Source organism: Neomonachus schauinslandi, chromosome 11, assembly GCF_002201575.2.
Source record: "Neomonachus schauinslandi chromosome 11, ASM220157v2, whole genome shotgun sequence".
Taxonomy (NCBI): domain Eukaryota; kingdom Metazoa; phylum Chordata; class Mammalia; order Carnivora; family Phocidae; genus Neomonachus; species Neomonachus schauinslandi.
In genome coordinates this window covers 12,877,563-12,902,235 of record NC_058413.1, presented here as the reverse complement: position 1 = coordinate 12,902,235, position 24,673 = coordinate 12,877,563, and the positions used below count along the sequence as shown (strand labels likewise).

General features: G+C 58.8%; 1 protein-coding gene across 3 annotated transcripts; it reads right to left on the bottom strand.

The window, feature by feature from the left end:
- Positions 1 to 244: 244 nt before the first annotated feature.
- TNKS1BP1 (tankyrase 1 binding protein 1) lies at positions 245 to 24,576 on the bottom strand. Of its 3 annotated transcripts, XM_044919454.1 has the most exons (13): positions 21,891 to 21,978; positions 21,451 to 21,559; positions 19,774 to 20,407; positions 18,272 to 18,344; positions 14,398 to 14,528; positions 13,101 to 14,337; positions 8,866 to 10,952; positions 3,000 to 3,366; positions 2,606 to 2,756; positions 2,357 to 2,493; positions 1,431 to 1,588; positions 1,164 to 1,236; positions 245 to 673 (listed from the first exon to the last, which is right to left on the bottom strand). In XM_044919454.1, the coding sequence occupies exons 2-12, from the start codon at positions 21,542 to 21,544 to the stop codon at positions 1,176 to 1,178; spliced, it is 5,130 nt and encodes a 1,709-aa protein (XP_044775389.1). In that variant the 5' UTR covers positions 21,545 to 21,559; positions 21,891 to 21,978; the 3' UTR covers positions 245 to 673; positions 1,164 to 1,175. The 3 variants fall into 3 exon arrangements, with proteins under 3 accessions (XP_044775389.1, XP_021541113.1, XP_021541112.1); XM_021685438.1 differs by lacking the exon at positions 21,891 to 21,978 and adding an exon at positions 24,515 to 24,576 and having other exon boundaries at positions 13,101 to 14,528; XM_021685437.1 differs by having other exon boundaries at positions 13,101 to 14,528.
- Positions 24,577 to 24,673: the final 97 nt, after the last annotated feature.

Below are 24,673 nucleotides of genomic sequence, written 5' to 3'. Positions count from 1 at the left end.
CCCTAGACTGTGCCATGAATGGAAAATGACCCGTTGTGTGTTTAGTTACTGAGATTCGGGGGTTGTCCGAATCAGAACACAGCCTACTATCACCAATACGCCCTCCTCAGGGACACTGAGCCCACGGGTGCAGGGAAGGTGAGTGTTCAGGGTCACCGTGAGCTGCTGGCGGGCCAGGATGGCCCAGCGATGGCCTTGCACGGGGGTTGGGGCACCTCAACCACACACCACAACCTGGGCAGCACCAATTCCCAAAAAACTTTATTGTTGCAAGTGGCAAAATGTTCTTGGTCTCTGTGGGGCACCTGGCAGGATGGAGGGAGGCCTGGGCTGGGGCTGGGGCAGGGCTCCGCCCATTACAAAAATCAAAGGCTTTTATAAAAATGCTATAAACTGGTATCAAAAGAAAACCCAAGGGAGGCTGGAGGAGGAAGCAGAGAGGGAGGTGTAAAGAGAGCGAGGGAGGAGGGACCAAAACCTTCAACCACTAATGCCTGAATCTGGTCAGGAGGGAAGGAGGGGGGGATACAAAGTGCATAAATGTGCCTCCCCAGACGCTCCTCACGTGGAGGGGGACAGAGGCTGCAGCCTGGGACCTGGTGGGGCTCCAGCCATCTCCCCGCCGGGACCCCACAGGAATGGGCACTGCCTGAGACTGCCCGATGGGAAGGACCTGCAAGGGGGAGGGGAGGGAAGAGGTCAGGAGGGGACACGATGGGGGACACCGTGGCGGCCAGAGGAGCCCCTTCAGCTTCGGCTTCCACTCCCTGTGCCCAGCCCGGTTCCCCCAGCTGAGCCTAGTAGTGAGGAGCCCTTGAGCCTGGTAAGTGCCTCCAGCGGTCCCAGACCAGAAAGGCTGGCTGACCCCACTTGGGCCAGCCACAGGGCGGGGGGTCGCATGGGGACCGTCCTTGAGCCCAGGGAGGAAGGCAGGATGGAAGCCCTCCTCCTCGTCCATCCCAGGCAACACCCTGTTCTGTGGGCAAAACCTAAGGGAGCCAAGGGGCCCACCAGGTCCTAGAGCTGGGCTCCACTGGTCTTCCTCAGAGAGAAACGGGAAGAGAACGGCCCAAAAGAAGGTACAGGGCCTCCTGAACCCTCCAGGGCAGGCCCTGCTCACCCCTGAGCCCCAGACAGAGCCCAGCCCGGGAACCCACTCTCACCTCGAGGACTTCTCAGACCTTCTTCTTCTTCAGCTTCAGGGCTTGTAGCCAGTTGGGCGATGATCCTTCTGACCTAGAATGGCACAGGGAAAAGGTCATAAGGCAAACCTTAGGAAAGGTGAACAAAGTGAGGAAATGGTAGGGAGGGAAACCCGCCCTCCAACCGGAGGAGGGAGGCTGAGGCTTCACCGCGGCGCCAGGAACTGGAGCGCCAACTTCACAGAGTTAATTCGGGCCAACCCAGTGAGGCCAATTGAGGTCACCTACCCTGAGGATTTCTCTGGCTTGGGAGGTAATGCAAGGGGCTTCCCCAGCCCCGGGACCTTGCAGGATTTGGAACGCTGCACGGCGGACTCCTTCTGGCTCAGCTTGTTCTCCGCAGGCTCCCCCTCCTCAGCTGAGCGGTTCCGGGGGCGCAGCTTGGCCTAGGAGATGAGCCCAAGTGCAGGGACACATCAGATGAATAAGCGGGAGGATTCCCAGAGGGCAAGGCCTTCTCCCAAGGGTATGCTGTCCCCAGAATCAGGCACAGACCCCTCTGCAGTCCTTTTGCCCAGATGGATGGGAAGTCGCTTAAAGATAACCCTCCAAGAGCTGAGCCGTGCCCTGCACAGAGTAGGTGCTCAAGAAGATCCTGCTACACTGAATTCAGACTAACTGGGCTGGACAAAGCCAGTGGTGACTTCCCAGCCCTGTGTCTTTGTTCATTCTGTTCCCTCTGCCTGGAACAACTCCCCGTCATCACCCCACCCTCCAGAGCCAACTCCTACATATGCCTCAAAGCCAAGATCAAATACTTACGTGAGACCTTCCTCAATATACCCTCCCATCCCGTACCGTATGACCATTAGGAAATAATCCCCCCACACACTCTGAACAGGCCTAGCCCTTATCTGTACCTCCCCAGTGACACCTAAACACCTCCCCCCCTTCACCAGAGCTAATCAGAGACATGGCTTGTGTCCCCAACCCACCCCCATGAAGTACTGGGACATGAACGCCTTGTTCTTCCTTCCATCCTACTTAGCACACAGCATGGGCCAGCAGGGCCCTCAGTGGAGAGCAAAATGACAGGAGAGATGGGAAGAAGGGCCCAGGGGATGGAGGGAGGGAGGGAGAGATGGACGGACAGAAGAAACGCTGCACGCAAGGTGGCTAGAGGCTGGATGTGTGGTTGAAGGATCAGACGGTACCTTCAGGGCTGATGGACTCAGGCCAGGAAAGAGGTTGACTTTCAGCCCCTTGGTGCCCAAGGACATCCGTGTCCGGCGGTTCTGAGGCTCCTCCACCACCTCGTCGTCTGAAGACGGCACCCGAGAAGCTCGTGGCTCTGCAAGGGCCCAGAGCGGGGGCTCAGCACAGACAGCAAGCGCAGACCAGCCCTCCCCTGCACAGCCCCCAGGCAGCAACACAGACGTCACCCAACAATACAGGGGCCCTACCCGTAGAGTCCTGGAACAGGCGTGCGTCCGAGTCCGCTGCCTCTGATAGGCCCAGGGTGCCCCCGGGCCGAATGGCCGGGGCCCGGTGCCCTCGCCTGCGCCCCAGGTTGGCACGGTTCCGATACATGGCACTGTCAAGGATCTCGGTGTCCTGCTCGGGACAACGGCAACACCACTGCCATTGCTGTCCCGTGGCCCTGCCCCATCCCCCAGGAGCCCTCAATAGCTCCAGCAGCCTAGAGCACCCTGTTCATAGGACTCACCCACTGCCCACTTCCTGCCCCCCGCCCCGGCCTGACGCAGCTCAAGGAGGCCCGAGGGCTGAGGCTCCGGCTGCATCACCCACATGCCCCCCAACACCCCAACCACTGCCCTGGGCTCACCCTGCACTGACCTCAATGAAGGAGAAGTCCTGACTGGGAGAGCGGGGAGGAGGGCCTTGGGAGGGCCGCCGAGGGGGCCGTGTGGGGCCCTCCTCGCCCTGCCCAACCCCTGAAGGGCTCCAGGTGCCGTCCACCTCTTCTGTCTGGCTGGCTTCACCATCTGGCTGTGGCCTCCAGGAAGGCAGAGGGTCCCTGCTAGGCTCCAGGGGCTCCCCCTGGTCAGTACCCGCTGTGGCTCCTTCCTCCTCCAACAGGCCCCTGAGGCCCGAGGCTGCGGACCCCCCATGGACTGCTGCCCTGGAGTTGTTGGTGGCCAGCATCCCCTCCAGCAGGCCCTGGGAGCCAGAGGGCGGGGGGCGGGCCGGGCACCCGCCAGGACTGCAAAGGAGACAGACCAGAGGACAGGGTCACCCATGAAGCCCCATCTCCCTCCCCCAAAGCCCACTCCACAATATCTGTGCCCCTCACTTCCCCCACCCTTTCCCTCTCCCGCCTTTGCAGGCTTTCCCAGACTCCTTCCGGAAGGATGCGATCAAGGCCTTGTATAGCACAGCACAGAGGGGACAAGGTGGGCAGCCTGGCAGGTTCAAATCCCAGGTCCACCACTTACTGAGGCTTTGGATGAGTCCCTCCACTACCAAAGCCTTAGGGTCCTCTAACTCCAGGGTCGCTGGGGAATGAAATGGGAACCAAAGTGCAAAGCCCAGTGCCTGGCCCCCAGCGTGTACCCCATCACTGACAGCAACGGGCCCCTCCTAGGGGCACCTGCGTGGGATGAGCCAGGCACTGACCCATCAGGCTGTACAACCTCTTCAGCCCTCAGCCCCCACATCATCCCTCCCCATGCCCCAGTCTCACGGAACAGCTAGGGACTCCCAGAACATGCTGGGCCTGGGCCCCTGGGTGGCTCAGTTGGTTAAGCGACTGCCTTTGGCTCAGGTCATGATCCTGGAGACCCAGGATCGAGTCCCACATCGGGCTCCCTGCTCAGCAGGGAGTCTGCTTCTCCCTCTGACCCTCCCCCCTCTCGTGCTCTCTCACTCTCTCTCTCTCTCAAAAAATAAATAAAATCTTTAAAAAAAAAAAAAAAGAACATGCAGGACCTTCGCAGACTGCAGTGTGTGTGGACGAGCTGTTCCCTCGCCTGGGAGGCTCCCCCCCCCCCCCCCCCCCGCCCTCTGCTCACTCTCCCTGCAGTTCAGTCCCTCTTCTGAAGCTGCCCTGCTCCCCTCCCTCAGCCTCCACCCCCCTCCGCAGCCCTGCACGCCCTGGGCTCCCACCTGGACCAGCCCCTGCCTCAGAGCCCGTCTGGGAGCAACTCAAGGGCAAAGATGGGTCCCTTTTGCCTCTGTGCCCCCAGCCCCTGAGCCCAGGGCCTGGCCAGGAGGGGCAGGACTAAGCAAATGTTTGCCCATTGACTGAGAGGCTGGGTCACCTTGCACCTCAATACAACCTCCGCATCTCCTGCCTGCCACTCCCTCAAAACACGACACAAACACATACGCTTGCTAACTCACATACCTTGCACCGCTAACTCACACACCTTGCACCTCGAGCCGGCGCACTGGCCACCTCCCCCTGAAATAGGGACACGCCCTGCACACACTCACCACACACCTCCCTCAAGGCACATCTAGGACCCTGCCTCCATACGCACAGCCGAGCCACAGCCCAACACACACACACACACACACACACACGCACACACACACAGGGCAGGGCCGTGCTGGAAGCCAAGCCTCAGAGAGTTGCCAAAGGGACTAGAAGGGGAGGGGAGTAGGGCAGGTGAGTCAGTAGCAGGCCGGAAGGAGGGAGGGCAAGAGAGAACATGTGTCAGTCTGTCCTTCCACAAGCTGCTGACAGATGGAAATTAAAGCGGTCTGGGGAGGGAGGGAGGGAGGAGGCGGCAGCAGAAGTGCAGCAGCCCTGGATGGGGGCCAAAGCCAGCTCACCCTGCAGCTTAAAATCAGAGAGGCCGGGAGAGAGGGGGCAGGGGTGGCACCCCCATCCAGCCTGAGGCCCTGCCCAAAGCCTCTCCCTGGGGTGGGGCAGACACAAGGCTGAGGGCAGGCCCGCGGAGTTTAAGGGGATGTGAAACAGCGGATGGGTGGATGGAAAGATCCACATCCAGAGCAAGACCTGGCTCCAAGCCACGTGGGCAGAGGGCAGCAGATGAGCTCTGTGGGCTCCGGGGGCGGCCACGAGGAGGGGACGGTGGGAAGAGCACCGGGGAATGCGGTGTGCATCATCCCTGCTGGCTTGGCTCCACCCCAGCTCGGGAGAAGCTTGCCTGCCTCTGAGCACCCAGATCACCTATCACCTGAGCTCCTCCCTGGCAGGGAATCAGGAGAGAAGCATGGTCGGGAACCTGCGCCAGGTGCCGCCACTGGCAGAGATGGGCCCCATCCCCTACTACACTTGCGGTACTTGTCCACTCTGAGTCTCAGCTTCTTCATCTGCAAAATGGGGACCATAAAAGACTGATACTTTGCTGGGTCTGTTGGCAACACACTGGAAACATGTGCCCAGCAAACCGTTAGCACCGTGCGCTAAACTTTGATAAATTTTTAGGATGATCGGGGCATCTGGGTGGCTCAGTCAGTTGAGCATCCGACTCTTGATTTCAGCTCAGGCCAGGATCTCGGGGGTCCTGGGATCAAGCCCCATGTCTGAGCCCCAGGTCCGTTTCCATGCTCAGTGGGGAGTCTGCTTGAGGATTTTCTCTCTCCCTCTGCCCCTCCCCCACTCATGCCTGCACATTCTTTCTCTAAATAAATAAATAAATCTTTTTTTTAAAAAATTGGGGGCGCCTGGGTTGCTCAGTCATTGGGTGCCTGCCTTCGGCTCAGGTCATGATCCCAGGGTCCTGGGATCGAGCCCCGCATTGGGCTCCCTGCTCCGTGGGAACCCTGCTTCTCTCTCTCTCCCACTCCCCCTGCTTGTGTTCCTTCTCTCACTGCGTCTTCCTCTGTCAAATAATAAAATCTTTAAAAAAATTGTTTCAGGATAATCACCATCCCTAACATAGGTTCCTGGCCTGAGAACTTGTCCCATCTTGCACCATCTATACCCTCGACCCCATCTGGACTTAGCGTCTCCTGAGGGTCAGAACTCAATCCAACCCCACCCCACCCCCCACAACCATTCCAGGCACAGAACTGGGGAAGGGTATGAAGCAGATGTGCACAAAATCAGCTTCCCAGTACTCAAGGCTCCAAGACCCAAAATGAGGGAGGCTCAGGCGTCCAGCTGGAATGATGTGCCTAAACGGGCAGCAGATGGCCTGGACCCAAGAGAGACAGGAAACGTGCCCGGAGAGATGATGACAAGGCTGGGGCCCGAGGGAACATGAAGGAGCCCATAATCACCAGCTGTGGACCTTGTGCGAGTCACACTGCTTCCCTGGGCCTCAGTTTCCCCACCCATGAAATGAGGGAGCTGGCCTCAATGATCTCTGAGGAGATTTCATGAAGACCCCAAAATGACTGAGAGGTGTCCACACCACTGGGCCCGGGGGAGGGGCAGGAGATGACCAGGAGGCCACAGAGAGGAGAGGGCAGTTCATGAGCTCTCGGGGGACCCAAGAGAGCCACTCCCACCAGGAAAAGGTGGCCCTAGACACAAAGAAGGAGCCTGAGCTCTCCCCGTGACCCACCCACCCCCATGCTGGCCTTGTCACAACTGTGCTGGACAGCACTCCAGCCAATGACCACCTGCCATCAGGGGTCATTGTCCCACACAGAGGCAATGACAAAAATGTCCCCGCAGGCCTCACTTTATGGACAGGTCAGATCCATCCAAATTGGCAAAACAGATACAAGTAGCAAGCATTTTTTTTCAGTCATCACCACGTGCCAGGCAGGTTTCTATCACTCTGTGTGTGTCCGCACCTCTTAACCCTGTGAGTAGGGAGAGTAAGTGCAAGAAATAGGAGGCCCTGAGAAAGAGAAGGAACTTGCCCAAAGTCACAGAGGTGGTGGCTGAATCAGGACCCAAACCTGGCAGATGGACCCAAACCCAGACTACTCTGGGCTATCCTCAAGGACTTCCCAGGGGAACCTCCAAAACTTCCCGCAAAGAGCAATTTTCCAGGGTGTAGAATTTCCCTAAGTCAGATGCCCAGAACACCAGCTCCTTGGATATTAGTCAAATAAGTCTGGGAAACCTTGCACTAGAGAGAGGTAAACAGGTTTCCTTATCCCTGTGCTTTCACCTGCTAGCACGTGCTCATGCACAAACACTCGAGGTCTCCTTCTGTGGCCACAGAGTACACAGTCTTCCCCAAACTTAGAACACAGACAGAAAACCAGAGCATCTTAAAGGCAGGCTAGAGACCGAAGCTCAGCCGGCTGAGTGCTGAGTCCTCCTTCTCCGCGCCTACCTTCCTCTTCCCCAACCCAGTCCTGCAGCCTCCTGGTGGCCCCCACCCCGGTCCTAAACAAAGGGAAAGATACTCCCACTTTCCCCTTCTCAAGAGCCACCCAAGCAGAGGGGAAAGGTGGAGGGCGTCACTCCTGCTCCCTAGTAGTCTGAGACTCTCAAGCACTGTGACCACACCTGACAGCATTTACGATGTCGAAGCCAGAAAGCGGTTCTGCTGACTGTGTGACCATAAGCAGGTCACACCCCTTGTCTACATGCAAACTGGAGATGGTAAAAATCCCTTTCCACGGCACAGGGCAGCTGTGAAGGTCAACGAGGTAAGGTAGGCAGCAGAGCACTGGGCCCTGCAGAGCAGGATCCTGGGCACTAGGAATGGGAAAGTTTCCTGAGGCTAACGTTACAGATGTCCCGGAACTCATCCAAGACCCCAGGAGCCTCTGGATTCCACGTCCTGTGAACCCATCCCTGCCCTGCAGCCTTCGGCACCTCCCCGCGCTCTGCCCACCTTCCTCTCTCTCCTCCTCCTTGGTTCCAGTGCCTCTCCCAACCCATTGGCTGACATCCCCACCATTCCCTCTAGACCATTCCCCGTCCCTCCCGCCCCCCTGCCACTACCCTCAGCCCCTTCCACTCACAACACGGCCCCCACCCAACGCCTCCCTTTCCCTTCTTCCCCAACTGCCCAGTGAGAAGCTTCAGCTTCTTCAGAAAGGTATAACCTTCTACCCAGTCAAGAGAATGAAACCAAATCTCAATGAACGGGAAATGTTAACAAAACAGAACCAACCCCTTTTTAGCCCCCTTTCCAGCTGTGAGATCACCTCAGCTGGTTCAGAACATAAAAATCCCTGGGACAGGCTCTGGTTGGCTCGTAAAACCACTAGTCTGTTCCTCTGGAAAGCTCCCTTTCAGTCACTCTGTGTGTGGAGGTCAAGATCAGGGGGTCAGGAGCCAGGTCCCTATGACCTTCAGGTTTTTAAACTGTTGCTCTTCTGGGCCTAAAAACAGGGCAGGCAAGAAGCACTAAGTTCCCAATCTCTGCAAGAAACAACAAGCACCACTATCTACTCCACTCCTAACCTGAAGTGTCCCAGGCCGAGTGGACACAGAGTCCAGTCCTCCTGCTGACACCCGTGAAAGCATCCGTGTTCCCTGGCCCGGGAAGCCCCGCGGCTTTGGGCCAAGAGACCTGGGGGACCCCAAAGATGGGACACACACCATTCCAGCACAGTCATGATACAGTCACCAAGGAGCCTAAAGCATGGGCAGCAAACACCTCAAACATCACCATCAAAACAAGAGTCCACCTGTATGTGTATCACGTGCCAATAAAAAAAAAAAAAGTAAAATTAGTAATTCACAGTCCAAACTATCTCAATTTTCCAAACCCTACAAGTTCTTGGGGGAAAGTGGTTTCTTCCCTCCTGAAAAGGGCTGCAATGTTTCAGAGAGCTGCCAAACCTTCCCTCCCACACAGGGATGGGGCTCCCTTACCTGGTTCCAAAGCCGGGGGCTTCTCCTGTCTCCATCCCAGGGTCTTCAGGGCAGGTCTCCAGGGAAGGTGTGGAGTGGTCTTCACTGTGGCTGAGAGGCCCCAGCTCTCTGGCCTCCAGGCCCGGGGACAAGGTGCTGTGGTCCCTGAGCCCTAGCTCCGGGCACTGGCTGACCTCTCCCACCCCATGCTCCCTGGCTTCACTCGGGGCCCCCGAGAGCTCCATGTCCCGGAGTCCCAAGTCCTGGGTCCAGTCCATCTGGCCCACTCCACATCCCCGTGGGTCCCGAGAACCTCCAGACTCTAGGTCACATGGCACTTCCAAATTCCTTAGGCCCAGACTGCTGCCCCAGTCCACCTGGCCCGCCCCAAGCTCTCTGGGGCTACAACCTGCCCCCGCCATGCTCCTCAACCCGAGGTCTGGTGTCCAGTCTGCCTGTCCCACCCCACGCTCCCTTGATTTAAGGAACTCTCCAGCCTCCACACCCGACCAGTCAGTCTGTCCCACGCCACTCTCTCTAGCCTGGCTGGGGCTCCCTACCTCCCCGACACCAGCCAGATCTCTGCTCCTCCCCCCGATGTTGGAGGTCCAGTCCTTCTTCTCCCCGACCCCAATTCCCCTGGGCTTCTCGGACCCTCCAGCCTCCAAACGGCCGGCCAGGTCCACATCTCTCAGGCCCAGCTTGTCTGACCAGCTCATGTGTCCCATAGCTTCCTCCCTGGTGCCCCTCGAGCCCCCAGAAGCCACACAGCTGGACACCTCCAAGTTCCTCAGGCCCAGCTGGTCAGTCCAGTCCACAGGTCCGGCCGGGGTCTTCTCTGGAGGCACGAAGGGGCCACCCGCCATCTGGCCAGAAGGGCTCAGAACAGCACTGCCCGCCCGGTCGTCACCGATGATGCCGAACTGATGGCCTCTCTCGGAGGCTTCTGCGCAGAAGTCGCCACTCCAATCTCGCTGCCCCGGGCTGAAGGTGGCCTCCGGCTGGGGGACAACACCGTGGCCGAAGTCGCCTGCCCAGCCTCGCCGGCCCACCTCCCTGTCTTCCTGGCCGGCATGGCCCGGGCTCTGGGCCCCTGCCTCCTGGCCGGCACCGCCACCATGCGAGCTGCTCTGGTCTCTCTGTCCCGGTGCCCCATCCTGGCCCTGGGGGGTGCTGGGGCCGAACAGGCCCCCCGATTCTCTCTCCTCAGGCTGGCTGGCCTCCCTGCTGCTCTCGCCTGGGCCATCTCCGCCACTCGGGACCTTCTTCTCAAACTCCTCGTCCTGCTGCTGGGCTTCCTCAGGGCTGAAGCCGGCGCGCAGGGCTCTCATCCCGAAGCCTCGGTCCTCAGGGCCCCCGGCTGTGGAACTGCCTCTGCTGCTGTAGTCCCTCATCCAGGCGCTCTTCCCAAAATCCTGATCCGGCGGCTCTGCACCCCGGCTGCTGAAGGTGCTGAGCGAAGACACGCTCTTGCCAAACTCCGGGTCCTGCCCATCTGCATCCTGGCTGCTGTACCTGCCACGGTGGTCCTTCTTCCCCAATTTCTGGCGCTGCTCGTCTATGTCCTGGCTGGCATAAGCACCCAGAGAGTCTCTCTTCCCAAATTCCCAGTCCTGAAGGCTTACATCCCGACTGCTGTAAGTACCCAGCGAGTCTCTCTTCCCAAATTCCTGGTCTTGGAGTTCTGCATCCCGGCTGAAGTAAGTGCCCTGGGAATCCCGCTTTCTGAACTCCCAGTCCGGAACATCTGCCTCCTGGCTCTGCTGAGCACCAAGCTGGGCTGGCTTTCCAATCATCCAGTCCTGGGCGGCAAGGCCCCCTGGGGCAGACACTCCACTCCCATCCCGGCTGGCGAGCTGGATGTCCTCCTGGCCAATGCCACACCTGCTGGCCCACTCCCTGGCACTCCCTTCCCCTGCTGCTTGCCCACACTTGCTGGTCCAGTCTCCCTCTCCAAGACCTGGGTCCCCTCCAGGGCTTGCACTCCCAAGGCCATAGTTCTGAGCAGTGTCCTGGGACCAGCTGGAAGGACTGAAACTGCTGGCAGGTGGGTCTGCTGCAATCCCAAATTCACTCTGCAGGTCTTTCTGGGCCCAGCCAAGGAGTCCCTAGGAATCAGAAAATAAAGACACAAAAAAACAATGCTTAGAGTCCATCAGAGTGGGAGTCCAGAATGAGACTCAGCACTGCCTAGTGTCTGAGAGCCCCACTTTGGCAACAGAAAGCCTGGGTTTAGATCCCAGCTGTGTGACCTTGAGCAAATCACTTAACCACTCTGGGCCTCAGGGTCCTCACCCTTAAATGGGAAGAATTCCTACTGCATGGGGTGGTTTCGGAGAATGAAACAAGATCATTTAAACCAAACCTCAGCATAGTGCCTGGCATGCAAGGGGCACTTGTTATGGACACTCAATCAATGATCCCATGGTCATGTTTACAGCCCTTGGGCAACACTTGGCTAACTGCCAAAATGAAAGGCAGCCTGGCAGAGTGGTCTTCACAGGGCTGTGAAAGGGGTCCACTTTCTATTAGGAGTGATCAAGACTCAAAGGCCCTCCACAACCTCCTTTCCAAGGGAATAGTCCGACCCTGCCCCTGGCCCTACTCACCCCTTCCTGAAGTTCCCAGCCCCTTCCTCTCTATGGAAAGCACCCTTCTGCCTAGCCCTTTGCAGGAAGACCTCATAGCCCTCGCCTCATCCCTGGAGAAGACAGGAGGGACAACCTCTGCCATGGAAAAAGAGCCAGCCCAGGGCTCCCTGCAGCCCCCCTACCCCCCCACCCCGACTCACTCCTTCAGGCGGGGGAGCCCTGGGTTCGGGGCTGCGGAGCCGGCCAGCCTCATCCCTCAGCGCCGCATTGGCTAACAGCCTCTCCAAGACAGACATTCTGGGTTCCCGGTCCCCAAGCCCGGCCATGGCCCCTGCCCCCAGCCCGCCCTGGGCTCCTGGGTGCGGCTGGGTGCAGGGACAGGGCTGGGCTGCTCCCCTCGCCCGGACCTGTCCAACGACTCTGGCTCGCGCTCGCCCTGGCCCCGCTCCCTCCACGGCAGCTGCAGCTCTGGTAGCCCCGCCCAGAAGCTAGTTGAGTCACCCAGAGCCCGGTACAGACACACCTACCGGGAGCCAGCCTGGTCTTAACTCCTTCCTGCTCCTCCTCCTCCGCCTCCACCTCTCCGCCCCCTACCCCTAGAGGCCGACTGGCTCCGCCTTCCTTCCAGCCCCACCCCTACCAGCCCAGGCTGGCCTTGAAAAAGACATTTCAAAAGCCACCTGGACCCCAGCCCTTAAATTCAGAGCAGCCTAGTAGGAGAAAGCGCACTGGCCAGGGAACTGGCACTCTGACCGTGGCCCAGCTGCCGACTTGCTGGGTAACCCTGCACAAGGTTCCGCCTCCTCTGGGCCTCAGCTTCCTGTCTACAAGGCAAGTCTTGAGCTCAAGGGTAAGGGCGTTCATGGGGCGCCTGGGTGGCTCAGTCGTTAAACGTCTGCCTTCGGCTCAGGTCATGATCCCAGGGTCCTGGGATGCTCCCTGCTCCGCAGGAAGCCTGCTTCTCCCTCTCCCACTCCCCCTGCTTGCGTTCCCTCTCTTCGCTGTGTCTGTCAAATAAACAAATAATCTTTAAAAAAAAAAAAAAAGGGTAAGAGCGTTCATAAAGCCAGCACTTCCTAAACACTCACGATGAACTACGTGCTATTCTTAGTGCTTTACGGCCTCTTTAGTCTCCGCCATGTGAGGGAGAGTTTATCGTCAGCCCCATTTTACAGACGCAGAAACCGAGGCACAGAACAGTAACTCATTCAAGCTCACATCTGGGCAAGGAGCAGAGAAGCCAGGCAGTCTGGTTCCAGAGCCCGCATGCTAAATGGCTGCGCTATGTTGCCTTCCACAACCCCGTCTGTAAAGCTGGACTAACACTCAGTATAGGTCAAGCACTGAGCACCTGGACATCTCGGTCTACCCGCAGTCCGACCCTAAGAAGCAAATGGCTCTTATCGTGAAAGGTCTCAGAAGCTAAGAGGTTAGCCAGACGGCTCGGCTGGCGGGAGCTGGAGCTGGATATGAGCTCACACCGGTCCCGTACCCTCAGCTCCATCAGCTCTGCCACACCGTATAGCTGCGAGGGACACAGCTCTAGGTGCCTGGCCCGGGGCCGTATCCCAAGCTCTTGACACATGAAATCCACACTGAGAAGGCCCACCCAAGCCCTGGCTTCCATCCGGAGGCCCACTACCCTCCCTGTGCCCCGGTCCTCACCTCGGAGCAGGCACCTGGGGTCTGCGCGTCTTTGAGCTCAGATCCAGCTCCCCGCCTAGCACTGCCCGCACTAGGTGGTGGTGAGGCCAGGAGCTCATCCAGCCAGCGGGAGCTGCCGTCAGGGCCTGCAGGCTCGGGCGACACACTACAGGGCTCTCGACCTTCCGTCCTGGATTGGGTGGCCTCAGCGTGGGCCAGGGTCATGGCCTCCTCCTCAGCAGGCAAGGCCTGCTGGGGGTCCGGGGTATCAGCAAAGAGGACACAGGGCTGGTCGGGGGGTGCTGACTGCTGCTGCCCTAGGACCGGCTCCAGGACGGGCAGAGTGGCCTCCCTGGTGGCCAGAGGGAGCAGGGACTCCTGTCCAGCCAGGAGCTCCCGCTCCTCACACCTCTCCTCTGCCTGCAGCAAGGCCACTCCAGGTGGGCCCCCTGGTGTTGAGAAGGGCTTGAGGGGAATTGGGGACTGGGGCTGACTCTCCCCATCCCCCTTCTGGGTTGGGGAGATGCCCGGGTCATCCGCCTGCACCCAGGACCCAGGCCTTCCTGGCCCCTCTGGAGCTGACTGGGCCCCTCGCCCCTGCTCAGACACTCCTTCCTCTCTGCTGGATGCAGCCCAATCACTAGCCTCGGCGGCCTCGGCGGCCTCAGTGGCTTCAGTGATGGGGGAGGGAGGTGGGGAGTCCAGCCGCCACACCCCCAGACCCGAAGGCCGAGTAGGGAAGGTCCATTCAAAGGACTGTGACAAGCTCCAGTTGGACTCTGTCCCACTCCCAAAGGGACGATCCAGGGCAGACTGGCTCCCCTGGGTTTGGGGCAGGGCAGCCAGAGAGCCCCCCAGCTCCTCCTGGTCCCGGCTAGGTGGCCGGAGCACACCTTCAGAAAATCGGCGCTGAGCCAGGCTGATGGGACGGTCTATGTCACCCTTGGCCACCACATCCCCAGATGGAAACGTCCGAGGAAGGTCCAGCAACTCACCCCCCTCCATCAGGGGCTGGGCAGAGGTAGCTAGGGGCTGCTCCAGGCTGCGGTGCCCCGAGACCTTCTCAAGGGCTGGGCTGCCAGGTGTGGGGGCCTCTGGGGCTTCCACAACAGGGAGCCCTGAGCTTGGGGGGCAGCAGGAGCTCTGACCCTCATCGGGCAGGGCTACAGTTGGAGATGCTGGGGTCATAGGGAGGCAGGGAGAAGGCCCAGAAACTGTAGGACTCTGGGTTTCTGGAAGCTGAGAATGGCGGGGAGAGCTCTCATCAGGTGAGTGAAGTCGGGGAGACCCCTCATCAAGTGAGTGAAGTTGGGAAGACCCGTCATCAGGTGAGTGAAGTCGGGGAGACCCATGGGCTAGGCCTGAGACTTCAGTGGGGAGGCCTGGGCTGGCGGAGCCTCCATTCTCTGAGGCGGGGCCTGGACTCGAGGGGTCCCAGCGCTTGGCGATCTGCAAGAGAAAGGTCAAGAGCCATCACACACCGCCCAGCTGGGGAGAAGGGCCCTGCCAACCCCACATAGACCCCAGATCAGCTGCTTCCTCACACTCTCACTCCACAGACAAGAGAAGGAGACAGGAGCTCAGAAGGGGGGCCTCTCAGGACAGCTAGGAGAGGTGCCAAAAGTGATTTACGGTATCTCATGCTTCTTAGGGTTCGCACAGACCCCACCCCAGGCCCTCTCCCGAGGATTCTGCGTATCCACAGGTCCCAGCACCATCCACTCCCCGAGGAAGCAGGCAGGCCTTGACTCGGGATTCAGGCAAAAGGCACCGAGAGACACGAAAGCACAGGGCTTGGAGTGACGGGCACTGCCCCTCCGAAGCCATACGCCCTCCCCATGACCATGGTGGTCGTTGGGATCTCAGAGTCTCAGCTCTCCCCTCCGTAAGCTAGGGCTACAACATCCATCTCAGAGAATTAGGTCAAAATTAAATAAGATCTGTGCACATGGCCTCTTGGGATAGGACTTACAGAAACAACGGATGCTACGGGACAGGGGCCCGGGGGGGAAGAGGAAGGGGCAGAGGGGGCACCAAGCACCCGGCTTCCTGGCATTCCACCACTCCACTTGGCCTGTCCCTAGACAGTGAAGGAAGCCCTGCTCCCTCTGACCTTTGCCCTCCCCACGGGTCACACTTCCCCTGCCACCCTCTCCAATGGGGTGCTTTCTCCCACCTCATCCCCTGCTCGGTCTGGGCAGGGGGAAATCCTGCTTGCTTCTCAAGGCCCCTTCCACTCCCTCCATCCTCCCTCCACTCTACAAAACTCCAGTTTTCGGGGCATCTGAGTGGCTCAGTAGGTTGAGTGCCTGACTCTTGATTTCGACTCAGGTCATGAGCTCAGGGTCCTGGGACTGAGCCCCCCATGGGGCTCTGCGCTCAGCGGGGAGTTTGCCTGCGGTTCTCTCTCCCTCTTCTTCTGCCCTGCCCTGCCATGCTCTCTCTCTCCTCTCTCTAAAATAAATAAATCTTAAAGGAAAAAAAGAAAAACACCTCCAGTGACCCCTCCTGCTAGTGCCCCCTGCAGAGCCCTCACTCCAGGATCACGGCACCCCTCCCCCCACCAGCCACCTGGCATAATCCCTAGTGATTTCAATGGCCACACAGGCGACACTTCTCGCATCCTGGCTCTCTGTTCCTTGACCTCTTCTCGACTCTGTGACCCACCTGTCCCAGGTCTCCACCTCCCTGCAGCCACACCTGGGGCTGGACGTGGCTGGAGAAAAGCAAGCAAACAGAATGCATGGTCTCACGACAGCCTGACCTGCACTCGGACCTCCAGGACCTCAGATGGGCCTCGAGTGCCCAGCGGTCCCCCTACACTTCCCCTCCCCTGCCCACACTCCCAGGCAACGCTTCTGCCATCCCCCGTCAGCTGCCAGCCCTCATACCCCGCCGCCGGCACGTGAACCCAAGCACTGTGCTCCTCCCTTCTATGCCTGTGAGCGTCCTCGCTCAGAGCTCTCCCTCCTGCATCGTGGACCTTTCCTTCTCTACCAGCTCATTTCCATCAGCACACAAACTGCTCTCATTTCTTCTGTCTTCAAAAACAAACACATCCTCTTAACCTCACCTCTCTCTGAGGCTACCACCCAGTTTCTTGAACACCTTGCCTACGTTCACTATCTATTGGGAGAGTTCCTCTCGCCCCATTCTCTCCCAAACCCACTCCCAACAGCCTTTTCCCTTCACCATGCCGGCTAATACTCTTGTCAAGGTCACCAGTGACCTCCCTGTAGCTAAATCCCATTCCCAGGGCTCACCTGCCTTGACCTGGCAGCAGCATCTGACCGTGGATATGCCCTCGTCCAGCCCCGAAGCTGGCTGCTGGCTCCATGTGGCCTCTAGGACTCCACCATCCCCGATCCCCCTCAGGGTGTCCCCTGCTAAGCCTGGGGCCAGGGCCTTCTGCCCTCCACCACCTCCCCTGTGCCTCTGGTGACCTTAACCCTCCTGGGGACCTCAGCCATCTTAACCGCCGCCTCTATGCCTACAACTCGCCAGCTGCCCCCCCATTTCCATTTGGGTATCTAAGAGGGATCGCAAACGCAACAAATCCAGAAGCAAACTCATTTCCCCTGATCCTGCTTCGGCCTTCCCAGTCCCCATCTCAGTGAATGGTAACCTCACCCCTCCGCTGCATAGGCCAAACGCCCTGCCGTCATCCGTGCCTCTGCACTGGCCCCCCTCTCCTAGCGGTCTACCTGCAAACCCTGCCCACTTCACGCCTCCCAACCGCACACAGAGTCGGCTGCCAGGGTCCAACCACCATCATCTCCTACCTGGATGATGCCCCAACTGGTCCGTGCTACCGCTCTTAGCTCCCTGCCACCAAGACGACCCTTTACAACTAAGCCAGCAACACGTCACTGCCCTCCCCCACACCCCTCAACGGCTTCTTCCTCTCTGGGAGCCCAAGTCCTTCTGGCGTCCTGTGAGGCTCCAAGCACCCTGACCCACCACCTGTCATACCTCCCCAGCATGCGACAACCCCCCTCGCTGCAATCCAGGCATCCTGGCTTCCTAGCCAGCAAGGTACCAAGTCCCTTGTACTTGCAGTTCCCTCTGCCCAACACGCTGCTCCCCAAACACCCATGCAGCTCACTCCCTTACCTTCACAGCAAGGCCTCCCCAATTACCCTCAGCCCAGAGCTCTCTGCCTCTCCAGGTCTCCCACACTTGTCTGACTCGCTACCGTCTGCAGGTTCACAGGGCGGCATGTGCTCATGTCTGCCTCCCCACACTAGAAGGTGAGCTCCCTGAGAGCAGGACAGTGTGAGCTTTGTTCTTTGCTGTGTCCCCAGCACCCAGCTCATGGTAGGTGCTCAGTAAACATTTGTTGGATGGACAAGGAAATGTGGTCAGGTCTCCACTGTCGGGGAGATGGGACAGCCTTCGGCTAGCAAGGGTTCTGTGAGCAAGAAGGAATATCAGTTACTTAGGAAAGCAAGCTGGGGGGCGCCTGGGTGGCTCAGTCAGTTAAGCGTCTGCCTTCGGCTCGGGTTGTGATCCCAAAGTCCTGGGATCAAGCCCCACATCTGGCTCCCTGCTCAGCAGAGAGTCTGTTTCTCCCTCTCCCTCTGCCCCTCCCCCACTCCTGTCCGATCTCTTCCTGCCCTGCACTCAAATAAATAAAATCTTTTAAAGAAAAGAAAAAAAAAAAGAAAAGCAGGCTGAGCCTGGCCACCCTCTGAGCACGCTGTGTGGAACAGTGGGAATGAAACAGGAAACCCTCCTCTTCTAAAGCCCAAGAAGGCAGCTCGGCCAGGGAGAACAGTGGAACCAGGCTTCAGCCCTTGCATACCTAACCTCTGTGAGCTGTGGCATTCACACGCCTCACATGGGACCAGGAGCATCCACTAGCCAGAGTTACCACAAGGACTAAGTTAGTCCCTGTTCCTGGGACATGCCCAGGTAGGTACCTGATCAGTGCTAGTTGTTATAGACACTGTAATTATTCTTCATAATGACCCGTCTCATGGCCTGAACCACACTTAACCGCCTCAGTGGTCGAGAACGCTGGCCTGGGAGTCCAGAAATCTGAGTCCTGGGGCCAGACCTGGGGCAAGCCACCTCCTCCACAGGCCTCAGTGTCCCCATCTGAACTACAAGGAGGTAACACAGATGATCTCAGGTGACCCTTCCAGCTCTAAAATACTAGGATTCTGATTCGTAATAGGAAGCTAACTCACATCAGCAGGTGGGTCCGAGCCGGCTGGCAGAGCCAGGTCCCCGTTGAAGGCCAGGTCCAAAGGGGCGGTGTTCCTGTGAAAGAACAAGACAGGAAATGGAGGCAAAGAATGGAGCAGCCCCTCACTGATGGAGAAAGGGAGAGTGGATCGAGCGTCTGCGTAAGGAACTTCACTAGCACCCAAAGTTAACCCCCCTCCACCCCAGGCCATCTATTCCTGAACCCCCCCCTGGAATCACTGAGGACAGAGATGCTGTACAGTTTCCATAAAGAAAGTGCCCAGGGAGAAGGTCCCCATTCCCTTCCTGCACATCAAGGGTTAAATGCCCCCCCCAACCCGCTCCTTCAGGAGAAGCACCCTGCGTGCCCAGACCCCTCAGTGGTTCCCCAAAAGATAAGTCTTCCTTCCCCTAGCCCCTAAGGGGTTAATGTTCTCCTCCAGCCAGGGAGAGTGCAGCTGGTCCCAGCTGCCCTGCCAATACTTCTTGAAGGACTGCAGGGGGAGGATGAGGGGAAAGAGTGATTTTCCAAAGTTGAAGTTGTTCTCTTAAGCTCTGCTTAGAGCAAGGAAGGGGAGGAAGCCAGAGAGCAGACCGGGGCAGGGTGTGACCTCCCAGAGGCTGGGAACAAAGACGGGTGAATTGGGGCCCCTACCCTCCAGGCAGGTTCAGGTGTGAGAACGGCAAGGCTGGAGGGCAGGGTAGGGTGGGGGGGGGGCCTTCAGTTTGGGGCTCAGCCCACACCACAGCAGCCCTGCAGAGCAGCAGGAGGGGGAGGGGAGCCTCTCCCTCCGACGCCCGTGCCCACCACCCCAAGGGGCACCTCCTGGCCAGCCTTCCATCTACACTGGCACCAACTCCAGGGAAGTGAAGCCTACGCGACAGTCCCAAACCTGGCCATAAGCCCCGTGCACTGACGCAAGCTGCCCGGACATCAAGGTGTGCTCATGTCTTACCTGTTCTATCGGACTCCTCCTCATGGGCACCCTACTCATCCTGCCCCCTGCTCCCCTCCACACACACACCAGCACCTGCACACTGTTCCACCCACAGTGCGAGCTACACTTAAGAGAACGTGCTTTGGCCTCAAAGAGACCTGAATTCAAATCCCAGTTCTGTCTCTTACGTGCTGAGGAGCCACAAAAAGTCACTTACGAGACTCAGTTTCCAGATCTCGAGAACAGGTCTAATATTCTCTTCACTAAACAGCATGGCTGTCAATTAAATGAGGCAAAATTCAACCCTCGATATAAAAAAACCTAAAAATAAACTTCCCTGTGGTACATTTGAACTCCACTGTGAACATCCATCCACTCTGTAAACAGCATTACAATTATAAAAAGAACACCGTTACGATGACGCTGTCTACAGGAAAAATGTTTTGTGACTTAGACAAGAGTCTGCCTGCGCTCACAGCACACTAAACTAAACTAACCTAAACGTGAAGGTCACGGTCCCAGATAAGGCCACCCATGTGTCCTCCAAGTTGCCTCCCACCCCTCACCTCTCCTTAGGGGTCTTGCTGTGCTCTTCCTGGCACTCGCTGGGAGACTTTGCTGGCCCCTCCTGGGACCATCCCCTGGAGAGGGTCCCACCGTCCTCATCCCTGGGACCTGTGGCCACACCATAGGTCCTGGGGCCATATCTCGAACTGCCATCATGGTTAAAGGTGAGGCGGGAGCCCCACAGGCGATCAGGGCTGGCAGGGACCTCCTTCCGAGGCTGCTCCATCTTGGCCAGGATCTCTTCCACCGTGGTGGCTGCAAAGCGCTCTGAGGCTGGACGGAAGGGGGCAGGGGCCTTCCGCACACCTCCTGGGGCAGCACATCGGGCTGGGGGTGTCAAAGGGGGTATCTCTTCTTTCCCAGCCTCCTCTTTCCCAGTTTCTCGAGGGGCTTCTCCTCCAGTAGAGGCCTCGGTCGTAGGCCTTGGTGCAAAGGGAAGGGGACGCTTGCTACCACCATAGGGCTGGGGGCCTGCCAGCATGTTCATCTTCCGGGCAGAAGGCAGCTCAGCCAGGGGACCCCGAGGGGGCCGAGGCCCAACAGGCACCAGCAGACTTGGCTTGGCAGGCAGGGCTGGCTTTGCAGGCATGGCCCGGGGTTTGGGCTTGACGGGAGGTTTGGCCCGAGGGTCACCTACCAAAAGGAAAGGATTGATTGGGGAACTGTCAGAAGAACCAGAAAACAGAACTTCATCGCCCACCCTAAAAACTCAGAATGTTCACATCCTTCTAGATCCAAGTCAAATGTCACCGCTTCCAGGAAGCCTTCCTTGATTTTCCATACACATCCCAGAAGCAGCTTCTCCCAACTCCAAATTTCAAAAATGTTAATCAACTCCCTCACAAGCTAAAGCCACTTAAGGGCCCAGCTGGCATCTTATTTCTCCTTGTACCCCATTTTGCACCCTAGCACACGTTCTTCTCAAATGAACAAACAAATGAATGAACAAGAGCCAATAAACAGATGCCGGCCTGCCCACATCAAGCAGCCAGGCCACCATGTCCCCAATCCAGTCCTTTCCTCCAACATGACACTATACTATGCCACCACCCACAGTAAACGTAGCTCAGCTTCCCCACTCTGTCTCCCCACTGCCCCCCCCACCCCACCCCCCCGAGTGCACACCCAAGCCACCTGGGTCATCTGGTGTGTGATCAGGAATGCAAACTTACTATTGACCTAAGCCAAACAGAAGTAAATCTGCTACAGGAAAAAAAACAAGACCAGAAACCTACCTTCTACATAAGGCATTCCAATGCCAAATAAAAGACTTGGAATTACTCATGGCCATGGCCCTTCCCATAGAATCCTGTATCACCCACTCATTGGGCTCAGCCCAAGAAAGGAGTCTAGACAGAGCCAGGAGGCCTGGATTCAAACCCTCCCCTAGGTGCATGCCGTTTCTCCCCTAGACCTCAGTGTCCTCCCCTGCAAAACACGCAGTTTAATCCGCTTGCCCTCGAGGGTCAGTTTGCTCTCATCTGCTGGGGATCTAGGGTCTCAAACGCTTCTGAAAGGTCTCAACAGGAGCGGACAGCCTTTAGAACTCACCCTGCATATCCCCATTATGCCTCCTGCCCTCACTGCCCCACCCCCTCCCAGGCAGAGCTGGGGTTCAGCTGCTGCCCCTCCCCCCTCCTCCCAGCCACCCTCCTCCACCCTGCACCCATAGGTACCTGGCTCAGAGCCAGCAGATACCAGCTCCTCCTCCATCTCCCGGGGCGGTGGGGAAGCCATGGGTGTGCCTTCCCTGAGAGCCGACACTTTCATCACATGCGGCAGAACCTGCGTGAGAATTGGGGGGCAGAGGGGCTGTGAGCTGGGTGGCTGGAGACCCAGGAAAAGAGAGAGAGAGAGACTGAGAAGGCAAAGGGGCTGGGCACTAGCAGTAGACTTAGCTGAGAGAAGTCTCCTACAACTAGCAGAGACAGAGTGTGGGACAGGAAGCAGGAACTTCAGAGGAGCTTGGAAGAGGTCAAGGGACGTCCCCAGCGGCTGTATCCTCCACTCTTCCCAGACTAGTCTCTAAACTCCAGGCTCCTAACCCCAAAGTCCTGGAGCTTCAGGGACCCGCCCGCTGCTCCCTCTGGCAAGCTCTCCAAAACACCCCACTTACCGTTCCCAAGGCACCCCTTGGGGCCAGCAGCCCTGCCCGAGATACCTACTCAGGGGCAGAGCAAGAGGGCCATGAAGTCTGAGGTCTCTCCGTGAATCACCTCATGGGAGACGGGAAAAACCCGCTCCTCCCCAACCTGGGGCTCCGCCCCAGCGCCTGCCTCCCCCTTCCCGCTCACCCTCCTTCCCCCCCTCCTGCAGCTGGGAGTGGTTCCCTCTCCCCCCCTTCCCCCTCCTCCTTCCACATCCCTGCCCCACTCCCGCCTCCCTCTGAGCTGTCTCATCCAAACACGGAAAAATAAGGAATAAAAAGTAAACATCTGGAATACATTTTTTTTTCTTTAATTTCTCAATTGCTTTGGCTTCAGCTTGGAATTTGATGAGGTAAAGCCAGGGCCTAGTCCTGTTGCCATAGCAATGGCCTCCCACTGGATTTCCAGAGCCTCGCCAAGAGGAAGGAGGAGCCGGCCCAGGCCTGGGCTGGGAGACTGGGACAGGACTTGAGAACATCCGGGGGGTGGGGTGGCTTGGGGGAAAAACTCCCTGGGGTTCCCCCTTCTAGGCAGTCAGGGTGGGATAGCCACAGCCTATGAAATGGGGATACTGGGCATCACTTGCCCCCAGGGTTGGCCTGAGGGATTTTGAGGGGGACAGAAGAAATTTTAAACCAAGCAACACAGCCCTATGGCAGGGACCAAGTGGTGCCCCTCCTCTAAACCTGTATGTAGCAGGAGTTTTGGGGTCTGAAATACCAGGATTCAAATGCTGAGTGGCTCTACCACTTTCCAGCTGTGTGACCTTAGGCACATTGCTTACTTCTCTAAGCCTATTTTCCTATGTGAAAAACGGTGTACCTGAGGCTGGTGGGAGACCTATGTGAGATGGTGCATGCAAACTTAGCACAACGCCCAACCCGTAAAAAGTAGCCAGTAAATGTCGGCCAGTATTCGTATGATTCCATTCAGTGTCACCAATGAGCTAAGACCTTGCTAACTAACTACCTCCTCCTCTCCACAGGCTGCTGGCATTCCAGACCATTCCTTCACTCCTGCGGGCCCCAGTCTTGTCACCTGCTCCTCAGATACTCCACCACCTCCTCAGTTCCCATTCTGGCTCCATCCCACCCACAAGACCCCCACCCCCCAGGCTCCAGAGCCCTGCCCCTCTCATTCGAAAGGCAGGAGGAGGTTTCCCAACACCTGGTATGCACACAGCCCTGACGACAACCCAACCCTCTCCCACCTGCAAGGGGCACTGTCTTCCTCAGCACCCACTCCAGCTGGCCTGGGGAGACAGCGCCAAATCCTGAGAAGGGACCCCTGGGGCCCAGCCTTTGGAAAACCCACACACCCCTCACATTTGACCCTGCCCCAGCTTGCTTCTAAAATGAGAGAAAACACCAAGAGGATAAAGAGAAACCCAGGACCGTCAATCCCTTGGTCAGCCAACTACAAGGGAGGACTGCATGCTGTGGGTGGGTGATAACTGTGCAGAGCCAGTCCGAGCGTGCATGGGGGAGGGGCACACGCCATGAAAAAAAATTTAAAAACACAGGATTACTTCCTTGTCCTTGAACATTTATTTCAAGGGACATGGTGTGGGTGGTTAGAAATGGGGACAAATTGGCCCAGGACCGTAAAACCCTTTCACCTGGGGGCCTGATGGGCATTGCAGTATGAGGGGCTGCAGCAATGAAGTGGGGGGCTCGGCTTCCCCAGTTGAGAGGGGCCACAGAAGCTCAGAGGCCCCAGCCGGGAAACCCAGGTGACCAAGGCCGTAGCCAAAAAGCGGTAGAATCGCAGCAGCATGGAGCACCCCTGACCCCCCAACAGTCAGGGAGAGACTAGCTGACCCCCGGGAGCAAAGGCCGCCAGAGGGGCTGGGGAGAGGCCGGGCAGCTGCAGCCCAGGGGGGCAGGGGCCCAAGCGCCATCGGCGCAAGCGGGGTCGCCCCTATGGACCCTGGGATCTCGGGCCGGATCCGGGGCCAGAGAGGTCGGCAGGGACAGCACGTAAACTGCTGGAGGAGGGAGGGCCAACGGGAAGACGGAACAGCCCGGGGCGAGGGACCGTCTGGAGGGGCCCAGTGGGGAGCTCTGGACACAAGAGGGGACGCCGGCAGCCGAAGAGGAGGAGAAGAGGGTGGAGGAGGAGGAGGAGGGGGCGGCGGCGGCAGAAGCGGAGGACCTGTGCGCTGGCTGTGAAGCAGCCGGCGAACAGACGAGGGACTGGGGACGCGGACCGGGTGGGGGCGGACTGGGGTGGCTGGGGGCGTGCCGAGGGAGCCGGGGGTGGGGGCGAGCGCGGGCCCGGGGAGGGGGAGGCGGGGGTCCCTCCAGCAGCTCCGCCCGCCCCCGGCCCCGCCCCAAGCCCTCGCCCCCTCCCCCCTTTCTTCTAGCTCGGCCAGCACGAGCTCCAGACCGTGCACCCTCCGCCCCCGCGCACAGGCGCCAGCTCCCCCGCGACCCCCGCTTCCTCCGCGCCCTGCAAACTTTCCTGGTGACCCCCTCTCCACCTCAACCCGAGGTCCCGGCAGGAAAGCGCCCACTCCTTCCATGCCTCTCCCCCGCCCCCATCCCGGACCCCGCCCCCTCCTTCGCCCGCCTGACCGCCCCCGCGCACTCACGCGCTCCCCCCGGGATCCGGCTCCGCTCGGCTCGGGCTCTGCGACCCGACGCCAGTCCCTGCCGCTGCCGCCGCCGTCACCGCGGGACCAAGCCAGTGCGAGCCCTGGCGGGGCCCCGCCCCTAACCCCGCCCAGGACCACGCCCCCAGAGCGCCTCAT

Bases quoted from the DNA above. Each gene is read 5' to 3' on its own strand.
- TNKS1BP1 (XM_021685438.1), bottom strand. From the start codon at position 21,544: ATGAAAGTGTCGGCTCTCAGGGAAGGCACACCCATGGCTTCCCCACCG. The intron at 14,529-18,271 runs GTGAGTTAGCTT...TTTCTCTTGCAG, and splicing joins GCTCGGACCCACCTGCTGAT to ATCGCCAAGCGCTGGGACCC. The intron at 1,589-2,356 runs GTACCGTCTGAT...CTCATCTCCTAG, and splicing joins TGAGTCCATCAGCCCTGAAG to GCCAAGCTGCGCCCCCGGAA.